The sequence below is a fragment of the Megalops cyprinoides genome, chromosome 3 (genome assembly GCF_013368585.1).
Source record: "Megalops cyprinoides isolate fMegCyp1 chromosome 3, fMegCyp1.pri, whole genome shotgun sequence".
NCBI classification, from domain to species: domain Eukaryota; kingdom Metazoa; phylum Chordata; class Actinopteri; order Elopiformes; family Megalopidae; genus Megalops; species Megalops cyprinoides.
Genome location: NC_050585.1, coordinates 49,146,702 through 49,158,830, shown reverse-complemented (window position 1 = coordinate 49,158,830; position 12,129 = coordinate 49,146,702). Strand labels below are relative to the sequence as shown.

General features: G+C 43.7%; 1 protein-coding gene across 1 annotated transcript; it reads left to right on the top strand.

The window, feature by feature from the left end:
- Window positions 1-2,416: 2,416 nt before the first annotated feature.
- Window positions 2,417-12,075, top strand: tlcd1 (TLC domain containing 1). Its single transcript, XM_036524644.1, has 4 exons — window positions 2,417-2,670; window positions 4,580-4,662; window positions 8,070-8,152; window positions 9,934-12,075. Exons 1-4 carry the CDS (start codon window positions 2,465-2,467, stop codon window positions 10,321-10,323), a joined length of 762 nt encoding a protein of 253 aa, XP_036380537.1. The 5' UTR covers window positions 2,417-2,464; the 3' UTR covers window positions 10,324-12,075.
- The last annotated feature ends 54 nt before the right edge of the window (window positions 12,076-12,129 follow it).

Below are 12,129 nucleotides of genomic sequence, written 5' to 3'. Positions count from 1 at the left end.
GGCATGAGAGATGAGACTGATGATAACATGATAACTTGCACTCCGCTTCCGTCTCCGCCTCTCTCAAATATAATTATGTGAAGACACAACTTTCAATGACAACAGTGGTTAGATATTCTCGCTGAGGCAACGCGTCTGGTGACTCTCTGTTCCAACACTGAGATAATCATATTGGACAGTTGGACGAATCAAATGAACCCTCTGATGATCTGGGAGCGCAATCAGTGTGTAGCAGCCGTCTCTTCAAAATCCGTGTTTATTACGTCACAATATTGGCATAAAACACCTTCTTGAAAACATCTCATATCGCTTGTCTGGATGTCCACCGTTATTTTAAAACCAGCGACTGTAACACCAAAATGCAGATCTCTTGTTCTCCCCAGACGTGCAATGGGAGGCATTCTGTTCAATCAACGAGGGACGTGAAAGCGCTCACTGCTAAATTGCTCATTAGAAAGCGTGATACCTTTGTTTACAGATTTTGCTTGCGGAAACAGAAAAAAAAACCTTGCCGTGTGTCCTTGTTGTATACGCAGGAGGCACCAACCAGCATTTCAACTTTTAGCATTGGCAGCCAATAACAGAAATCACAAGTATACTTGTTTTGATTATTAATAATTCATAAAACCCTTCTTACATAAATTGCGGCCGCTGGAATGTGGCGAATAGCCAGACTTGACACGCGCATGGTCAGCGAGGTTACTCTTTCACCAAAGTACGTATGATTTTTCACGTCTTAAAGGCTGTTCATATTTTTTTTTTTTTTTTTTTTAATTTTGTGTGAATAACAAAAGTTAGCACTGGTATGTTGTCATATTTAATGATATATGACAGGCTATCTTTTATAAATGTTATAATGGAATAAAAATAAAATTAACTAATGATAGTAAATCTGCACAGATTAAATATTATGAGCTGCCGCTAATATAGAGGTAGTGTATTTGGATTTTAATGTATGTGGAGATTTGATACAAAAGCTCATTTTCTCTTTGTTGATGTTCAGTAAAGGTATCTATTCTAAAGTATATAATACTGAATAACTGATATCAACAACTTATGGCATTGTTTAAACCAACAGGTGGCTTTGAGTGGCACCTTTTATCCTGTCTTATTATACTGTCTTATTTTCATATTCTGTGGTATGCAAAACCTGTTCTCTAGGCTGACTTGTTTAAAAGGCCCACCATTTTATAGAGGAAGAATATATGGATATGCAAAGTGTCATGAAACCATGAAGCTCAGACAGACTGCTATGAATATAAAACATTCACAATTATGAGACATGGGGAATATGTATTTGCTATATTGACGTACAATATGTAAAGCCTTTATTATATGCCATCTGAGAAACACTGTACAGTGACAGAGTCAGATGAAGAGTCAGATGACTGAATGTCACAGTATTTAGATCACATAGTATGAGGCAACAGATGTAACAAATCACCACTACACTAGTGATCACATGAATGGTACAAAAACGGAAGTTGGCCGACCCTCATTCAGAATCAGAAGAAAGAAAACTTTTTCAGGGTCCACGAACGGACAACATTGAGAGACTAGTGTCATCTGATCCTCCATTGTCCTTTAGTGGGCTGCAGAGGGCCAGAGCTTGACAGCTAGCCCAGTACGGGCTACACATACACACAGATAAGGGTAAAATTTACAGAGGCTGATTAACTTAGCTGTCATATCATTGGCAGGAATCCAGAGCCCCCAAAGGACAGAGGAGAAAAAAGCAAACTACACAGAAACAGAGCCAGGTTTAGTCCTCAAACCGTGGACGACAGTGCTACCCACAGCACCGCCCTAAACAGACAGCTCAACACCATTAACATTTTCTGGATTTCCACTACAGATGGCGGAGACACTAATTGTGCAATCAGAGCAAGCACCGGCTGGAAATGCGCCTCTACTGACCGATTTCAGTTTCACAGCATTCTTGTTTTTGTTCAGAATGTAGGCGGTTATCCCAGCCCCTCCCTTGCTCAATGGTTTTTGTAAAACCAGGCCCCGGGTAACACACTCCTCCCTCTCCCCACCAGCCCAGCGTAACACTAACTGTTGGAACAACAACAGTCTCTCACACACACACACACACTCACACACACAGTGGAGGAAGCTACACAGAGCTGGAATGAGCAGCCACAGGGACCCCTAGCGAGCCCCCTGCACGTGGTCAGGAAGTAGAGTGCTTGTGAGGGTTGGGGTCTGCAGTTGCATGTATGTGTGGGACCGGGCTGCCCGGCTCTGGGAAAAAAACTTGGGAGCACACGCCCTCCTCCGGTTACTCTCACTCATACATGCATGCTTCTCTGGCAACTGCCAATGAGACGCAGGCACTCCCCGACTGGCCCCGCCCACAGAACGCACAACCCTCACACTGGGGACGGTGAGGGAAAGAGAGGAACAGAAGTACTAAAAGAAAAGAAAGAGAGAGAGCGCACGAGAGAGAGGGGAGGAGAAGATGGAGGGCTTGCTGTCTGTAATGCAGCTACGCCCTGGCTTGTTCGTGGCTGCCTCCTCTCTCATGTTCAGGGTCGTCCACCGGCTCCTGCAGACCCTGCCTCGTCCCAAAGCTGTGGAGAGCGATGCGTTTCGCGCCTGGAAGTGGAAGAATCTCTCTGTGTCCCTGGTGCACTCCCTGCTCACTGGAACCCTGGCCGTCACCTGGTGAGTCCAGCGGCGCTGACTTTCTGCACTGATTTTTTTCAATGGATAATTTTGCTGGCAGAGGGTTTCCCTGAGCCGTCAAAGGCGGAGGGGCAGCGCCCAGAATGAGCGTGTTCAGACAGGGTGAGAAGTGAGACGGGAGAGCGACAGAGAGGCTGTCTCACATGGGGAGGGAAATCCTAGGGTACAGCTGACACAAGACAAACTAGAGCAGACAAATGGAGGTGCCACACTGAACTGAATAGACTGTGAAGACAACAACTTTGTCGTTCAGATTAAAAGAATTTTGTCATTAAACAAAAATGAACGTTTACCAGTTTTTTGGGGGAAAATGTTTTCCTTATAGTTTTCTGAGTGTTTCAGCGCAGTTGCAGGTACTTGCATGAAGTGTTTCAACACTTAATTACTTTACAACAAGAGACAGCCACACAGCTGACAGACTGTCTACAATTCAGTCTAACCCTGCCCACAACTGCTCTTTTGTACTGTACATGCTTAGGGACAAAATATGCTGCAGACATAAAATCAGGTTAAACGTGCTGGGGGAAATAAGAAGGCAAACTGTAGTATTTAGCCTATTCAAACAGTACAACTCCGAGCAGACATTAAACAGCTCAGAGCAGAAATACATTTAGATGTCAGGCATTTCTGCCTGAGGAATATTCCTTTCACTCACATATCACATATCAATTGCACTGATAAGCTGACATTGCTGTATGTTTACTTTGACCGAGTTAGCACCAGTCATATGGTTGTAGGTTGCTATTAGTTATTAATCTCAGAAGCAGCGTGGGGTGTTTCTCCCACCAGTTCTCCAAGTATCTCATGAAAACATGTCAGCATCAAAGATTACATGGATCACATTTTATTTTCATTCACCATGACAGTTTACTTTGCTTACAGCGTAATGTCAGCGTATTGTCACTCACACTCTGCAACATGCTGACGTTTTGTGTTGGTGATTTAAGAGAAGTATCTTGGTCAAGGATACAACAGCAGTGTCCCCTGTCTGATTTTGGTAATGAATGGGATTAGCCATGAACATGAGCCGTAATGATGAACAGGAAAAACCTGCTAACCAGGCGATTGTGAAAGTACTGTGGGTGTGAGTGTTGGTTAAGGGTGGTAAATTCCAGCAAAGGGAGAGATGCAGACTACAGAGAACAGGGGTGGTGGGGGCCAAACCAGTTAAAACCAATTTTAAAATCGCAGCTTATTAATTGCCATTGTTCAGTCTTTTTCGTTCAGTTTTTTTTTAATTTAAATGCATTTCTCAGATGTCCCTGTCTAACCTCAAAAATGCAGACCTAAGGTGAAGATGAACTCACCCAACCCGACCTATAACTTTTGCCCTCTTGCGTTGTAAGCGCTCGCCTTGTGAGATTTCATGACATTCAGCTCCGCGTTTGCATCAACAACACAGTAACTAAGGAAACAATGAGCGACACACGAGTAACAGAACTCCCGCTGTAATAGGGCTGATTCAAACTCACTGCTCTGTCTTTGGTCTTTTCTCTGTCTACGGCAGTGTAGCATAGTGGTTAAGGAGCAGGACTCGTAACCGAAAGGTTGCAGGTTTGATCCCTGCTGGGACACTGCTGCTGTACCCTTGGGCAAGGTACTTAACCCACAGTTGCCTCAGTAAATATCCAGCTGTATAAATGGATAACATTGTAAAGAACTGTAACCTATGTAAGTTGCTTTGGATAAAAGCGTCTGCTAAATGAATAAATGTAAATGTCTACATAGCTGGGACAACTAAAGGTGCCGTCAGTATAAAATTAGACAACGCTATTCCCACATGATTGTCGGATAGTAATGCAAAGAATGAGCGTGGATGGTTTATTTTAAATAATTTTTCAATCTTTGTATCACTTCCCCTGCATTAACTGCTGTTTGCTCTGCCCAGTATGGTCCTCTGTCCAGAGATGCTGTACAAGATCTACTCCACCTTCACCCCTTTGTCCTACCTTCTCATCTGCATCTCCACAGGTGAGTCTCCGCCCTTTCGCTCTGAAGGTTACACCTTATCTCTCGCCTTAACTTGCATACAGATAGCGCAGTCAGGTCAGACCTCCTAATGCATGTGCGAACACAGCTTCTCACTCCACAGAAAGATTTCTTTTGGAGGACTGAGCCCTTCAGTACAGGCTACTTTAGTGCCCTGCTCCTGGGAGCTATAGAGGATCCGGACCTGTTTATGTAATATTTTTTCAAGTGTTGCGTAAAGCGCACAGCGGGAATTCACTGTCTCGGTGTGAAGGAGAATGTGAGAAAATTGTTGCTGTGTGTAAAGTTGTTATTATTAGCTCCATAAATCATGCGGTTTCCCTATTTTTCTAGATACTTCCTGTCAAAGGGAACCTTTCCTTTCATTTGGTCGTAAGGGTTTGTGTTTGTTGACTCTGCATTGCTCAGGGCAAGCCCGTTGGCATGCTGGTGATAGGAAATGAGTAACCTGGTCTTCAAGTCGTGCAGTGTGAGAGGAGTGTAGACACCCACATGCTCAGCTATACATAAGCACACATATAAGCACACACTCTCTCTCTTCAGAAATAAGAGATGTAGTCCTACCTAGGAGGCAATGAGGGGAAAGGGGTTTTTTTCTTTTCTTTTGATAAAGGGTGACAGTCTATTAACTTCGCCTTGGAGACAGCACCTCCCTCCAGCATAGCTAGTCACGAGAAGGTGTTCGACACAATAGATCTGCCCGGCTCACCTGTTGCATACCTGGCGGGGGGGGGAGGCTGCGTTGTGTAATGCTCTGTATAACGACTGCAAAGGGCAGGAAAACAAGCGCGCCCAGGGTGCAGCAGCGTTCAGACACAGGGGAAAAGGCTCAGGGGTGGGACTGGCAGTGGGGGGGGGTGGGGGGGGGGGGTGGGGGTGGGGGTGGCTGCTGTGTTTGTTCTGCGAGGTTGCCATAGCAATCAATGATGATGCAGTAAAAGGTCTTCACAGACACAGACAGTCTCATAGTATCTCGGAGATCTGTGTTGCTGCTTACATCGGTCCTCGGGACAAGTTTGACGTTTTGAATGAAAGTGTCGAAACAGGACGACTGGGTGGTTGCGTTTTACGAAAGAAACACGCAGAAGTATGCCAGACTGCAGGGCGTCCATGTCAGATGGGACTGAAGCAAAATATTTGTAGAAATTCAGGCGTAATTTTTATCCATTATGAAAGCTGTGATCCTATAACCCATAAATCTCTGTGTCCGATCTAGTAATTCCAGATCTCTGGCCTCCAACAAATCTGTTTCCCCAGTAGCCATGGAACACAGCCCCCCACCCCAGCACACTTTCTGATTTGTGAGGATAGGCATTATCCTAAATGAATGTATCAATAAAGCAGAATAACTCACCACTACACATTATCCAGCTCCTTCCCATTCGTGGAGTCTTCTGCAGGTATAAAGGGCGTAATTATGTTGATGCAAAGTTTCGAAGCTTGATTTAATTAGTGCGAAGAGACAGAGCGGATCTCTGTCTCGCTATAATTCTGTTTAATTCCTGTTAAGTGCAGCAGGCCTTCACTGATGGTGCCCTCCCAAGAACCAACAGCTCCCTGCCTCAGTGAGACCAGGAAGGTTTACAGAAGGAGAGAACATCATGCCTGAATCTTTCCCTTCATCAGATTCATTTATGTTTGTCTCTCCCCTGCTTAGCAAGTATGTGTAAACTGTTCTCTCACAGGGCTTGTGTGTGTGTGTGTGTGTGTGTGTGTGTGTGTGTGTGTGTGTGTGTGTGTGTGTGTGTGTGTGTTGTAGGGGGTTGGATATCTTAAGCAGCCCCACAGAAAGCGGGTTGTTATTGCACAGAGCAGATGCAAGATTCTGCAAACAGCAGACATGTTTAGGGAAATTTTGACGGCAGTGATTTTGAGGGAAATCTTGATTGCAGTGGGAATGGGAAAGAGAGTTATAGTCTTCTGCTTGTGAAGGTCCTGTCCTAAAGTAGTAAATGCATATATGTTTTTTTTCATATGTACAGCAAAAATAAATATTCTGTCAAGCTTGCCTACAGAGAACAAATAATTAATACCATGGTAGCTGTGCTGTCAGCCATACCAAAACTAGGCCTCAATCCTAAACAGATTGCTGAGTGAAAATTGCTTGTTAAACTGCACTCATGACACATAAGATTAGTTTTATGAGACCAAAAACCTGCCTTAGTTTTGACTAAAGTGTTCTTATATTGCAGTGCATTGGCTGAATTGATTAAAATGTTTTTACCAAGGAGTTGCTACTTTTCTACCTCAGTTCATTTGCCCTCCTTCTTATCCACTAAATATTTTCTTCTCAAAGATGAGCTGTCAAAACTATGCTTGGTGGGAATCTTGTTTCCACCTGACTGGTATTTATAGTGTGATGGGATAAGATAAATATTGCACATCCACCAACAAGCTGAACCAAACTGAGGTTCAGATATGTTGACATCTGAGAAGCCCTTGTGATGTTTGAGAGGGTTCTTGTTGACTTGAATGGGAGCTACCATGAGCCAATTTAAATTTTCGTTGGAATGCCTGAAACTTATTTATCAAAGTTGAGCCATTGCACCAATGATAAAAATTAGATGACACAGTCAGTGCCACACTCCCCCTCCCTGCGAAACTCCTTGGTCAAATCCTGACTTCTCAGACCACTTACTCCCATGATAGGAATCTTGACTTTGCCAATTTCCCACTGATGCCCCATTGCTAAATGTGCAGTGTGCACTGTGTTCAATCTATTCAGTCTCACCTATTGCTCAAGTACCTCTGACGCCAGGACACCTCGGGTACCGCATAAATCCACCTATCTTATGTATGTTCTTAAATCAATGAAAGCAGTTCCTCCTTCATGACAGGTTTATTTGCTTGCAGGCGTATGACAAGAGAAGAAGTCCTAATTCCTGTGCTTTTGTAATTCCTGTTGGGCAGGGCATGTGAACCTGGCATACAGCACAGGCGGTTTGTATAGTGTCTGGCTTGAATCATTAGGGGTGATACGTGAAGACCATGCCACCTAGCAGGCAGTAAACATTATTAAACAAATGAGCAAAAACCCCCGTCTGGATGACTGTGTATCCCAGTTGATTCATTTATGCCTATGGGAGTCTACCCACCCAGAAGCGCTGCTCTGTTATGGGGCACTCTGGTTGTTTCATCATAGTGCCAAGATAGATTTAGTTTTAAAGAAACAAAAAGTGCCTTTTGAACAAGGAGTCTCACCAGCTATGGTTGTAGTTGCGCTCTTTCATCGTATATCTACCATTCCAGTTTCAATATTTTTAAAAACACTGTCATCTTTAAGCAGGTAGGTTCATGCTCTCTGTTCATCAGATAAAAATGGAAGTAGGTATCTCTGCATAAATTGACTGTGGAAATTTGACAAACTGACCCATCTCTTCTGGTGGCAGGTTACTTCATACAGGATGCCTGTGACATCATTCTCAGTGGCTATGCAAAGGGATCCTGGGAATTCTTGCTTCATCACTCTCTGGTAAGTGCTCCAAGTAAATTTACAAATAGGGGAGGCAGAGAACTAAGTTTATATTGCTAATATAACAGCTACTGAACCTGTATTTCATGATAAACAAGATTGCCATTTCTAAACAGTAACTAATACCTTCTTGCTTCATTATAACGTATGTTTTAACTTAAATTATTTTAATAATTACAAAGAGATGGAGATAAATCAAAATGATTATAGTATAGGAGGTTTTATTTACTTAAAACAATCATTTTTTTAACTGACATTATGTGACCTGTGTATTTATGAAACAATAGTGTGCAAAAGTGCTCTTAATTGCATGAACTTCTGAGAAAAGGCAAAGCTCTCATAATTGCATATGCTGCTAATGGGTGATCCTTATATAAATTGCCATGCCATGCTTACTTATGCAAGATGTTCAAAAGTAATCCAGAAAAGTCCACACCAGTGACTGGGATCATGATGGGACATTTTCAACCTGCTTTGTTTTACGAGGAGTATTAAGTGTTGCTGGAGACCGAGAACATCAGAACGCCTGAAGTGGTGTCGCTTCCCCTCAGCCCACAGTTCCCAGAAAGCCCCGCTGAGGCATCTCAGCAATGTAGCTAGCGCACTCCGCCGTTTCTCACCGCTTTAAAATCATCCCCCTGTCAGCCATTCCTGATGATATTGCAGTCTTGCCAGGGTCAATGACCCCCCCCCCCCCCCCCGGTGACACAATGGGGGTCATTTTTAGAGGGGCACATGGCGGTCATTCTGTGCGCCCAGTGAATGCTGCCCTGTGTCTGAGCTGCCGGGGAGGAACAACACTGACTTTGTGCAGAGTGATGTGAGGGCAGAGGAGCACCACGGATCGACACAGAGCAGCTCCGCTCCTATTGGTCTGTCCGAGTCACAAACAGCGTACAATTGTGTCACCTACTGCATCTCTCAGTCCAGCACACAGGCATAAGCAAGCACCCCCCCCTCCCCCCCAACACATGACAACAGCACAGACACATATGCAGAGTCAGGCATGACACAGACACTTAACATGTGCTTAAAGTCTCATGGAATCCACAGTGTATGACCCAGAAAACATAGGTCATAGGTCAGACAAGAAAAGGAAAACAAGTTGCTTCAAAGAAGTCAAAACCTGGAAATCAGAAGAAACTGCCAAACTATGTAAGCAGGAGAAGTGTATGGTCTGTACCTGTTAGGTCTATGAGTCAGGATTGATATGAACTTGTTTTCAAATGCTGGTGGTTAAGACACTGGCACAACAGTTCAGTCTCACCTATTACAAATATCCTGGTGGTATAATCCATCCAGTAATCATCCACATTGTATTGGGGTCAAATTGATTGTATGCCTGTGCATGAGTGATGTGAAACTTGCAAGTAAGGCTGCCGTGCCACTTACAGGCTAGCCAGCAGGTGTCAGCCTTGTCAGAAGAATCATACAAAACAAATCACAGGAAAACGCACTTTTTTCAAGCACTTGCAGTTGTGTTTTGCAGAATTCAATTTGTATAATTTGTGTTGTGCATAATAAAGAAGGGCAGAATAAAGGTGGGTGTAAAGGGTATATTAGATTGTGATTAGATTGTGATAGTTTTGCCCTTATGGTGCCTTGTCATTTTGAAATGTAACATCTTGAAGCCATTTTACCTACCAGCAACAAAAAAAGAGGGCATGACATAGGAGGCATTCCCCAGTCTTGCTCCTCTCCTTGCTTGTGCTGATATGGGCCATGTTTGAGTGGCACGGCCGCTCATGTTCCTCGTGTGGGTCTCTCTCCGTCCACCACAGGTGATCTGGTGTTTCCTGTACGCGCTGTACACACGGCACTACGTGGCGGGAGCGGTGATCGCCCTCTTCGTGGAGGTGAACAGCGTCTTCCTGCACACGCGGCTGCTGCTCAAACTGGCGGGGGCGCAGTCGACGCCTCTCTACACCCTCAACAAGCTCATCAACCTCTTCACCTACGTCTCCTTCCGCCTCAGCGCGCAGTTCTACATCACCTGGTACATCCTGCACAACTACTCCTGGCTGGACCACGGCGGCTACTTCCTGTCCACCATGGTGCTGATGAACATCATGATTCTCATCTACTTCTACCGGCTGCTGCGCGCCGACTTCTTCCCCAGCCGCAAGGTGCACCCGGTCCAAAATGGCTCCACGAAGTTCCTCAAGGACTGATTAGGGGGCTGGACCCGGACTCTTCCACGCATTACCTCTACCCCACCTTGTCATATTGAATTGACCACTCCTCCTGTACCACTAGTTAACCTTGCGGTTAGAGAACAGTGACTCCTACAGCCTTCCCACAAATTGACTGCATACTTCAGCAGTGTTTGTGGTTGCTAGCTCCAGAACAGGACGTTAATGCCCTCCCTCTGTGTATGAACTAACACACGCTGAAAATAATCCTTCAGCTGTCTCTGACCAAGGCATAATGGTGTCCAGTACCGGCAATCTCAGATTTTGCTACCTTCTCTACAGTTGCTTTGCACAACTACAGCCAAAAACAAAGTATGTATCAGCAGTAGTATCCCAAGTCAAGGGGACCAACTGGGGTACAGTTCTGCTCCTTTCAAGGTGTCTTGAAAGCTGACAGCACAGCTTCACCCCTAACACACCCCTTCCAAACAAAGCCTGAGGGGACCTCTTAACATTTACATAAAGATGACAGAATGGCCACTTCATTCTGGCAATGAAAACCTTGTTCATGTTTGTGCAGGTACCAAGAATTCCTCCCAAGTATAAATTCATACAATGATGATGTATGTGTAGCGACTTTTACCGAGACATACCATTAGATCAAGACAGTACACAATGTACTTATGTGCTTTACAAGTGTATTGTGTCAGTGTGTTTCTAGCTTAATAGAAAAGTAGGATAAGAAAATTTAATACTTGTGTTTTTACAAATTTTTAAGAATTAGGCAACATTAGTACCAGAGGCAAAGATTGCCTGACTACATCAGACAGCAAAGTTTTTCCTCCCAAACACCACCTCTACTCTTTAGTTGCCAAGTTAGTTACCAAGATGGTAGAGAACATTCCAGTGCACATATCAGGTGTATGTACTGTGTTAGTGCATTGTGGTTTAACAGAAAAGTAGGGTAGGCCTTTGTCTAGAATTTTTTTAGAATTGCATTTCACTGAGTATGTTTAGGCAAAATTAGAATCAGAGGCTAAGCTTGGCCAACTACATTACAATATTTTCTACCCAGGTACTTGTGCTCCTTTGCAAAAAGCCATGTTGAGAAGCCTCCTAAAATGCCACAACCTATTCATCTTCCGCACAAAGTTGAAAAAAACCAGTGACTCTTTCCAAAGGCATGCTCAGTGCTGTCACTCAAAGGGAAGTCAAGACAATTTACATACAGCAACATCCACACCAAACTTTTAAGATTATTGTATAATTCTTTACAAGCTACAAGTACATTTTGGATAACCTCAAGAAAAATTTAATTCTGCATACTGTAATCACCCTCAAAGTACATAATACATTAACAGACTACTATTCAGTAGTACCACTAATATAAAAATACTATTTTTTTAGAGGTAGACTGTCCTCAATCCAGTTAAAACAACTTGCAACTGAGCAGTGTTCAGATGAATGCGCCGACTTCACTTAAACACTACAACAAAAACCAAATTCATTCCAACTTTGGCGATATATGAACATAACTGCCAGTCCATCATTTGGGATTCTGTGAACATTTCATAGTAGATGAAAGTCAGATTAATCTAAGAAACTGAAGTATGCCAACGTGGCAAGTGAGACAAAACTTGAATCCCGTGATAATCCTGCAACCATTTAAACTATTCCTATCTGAATTATGAAGCAAAATCTGCTGGGTGTGGACAATTGTACATCAGCTGTGGAATGTTTTCATTACCGTTGTACAAAATTAGACCCACAGCAGTGTATTAAATGTAAAGGCCGATATACTGTGGCTATTAACTAGTCAGTCTTGTGTATAGTGTCCTTCAGGTA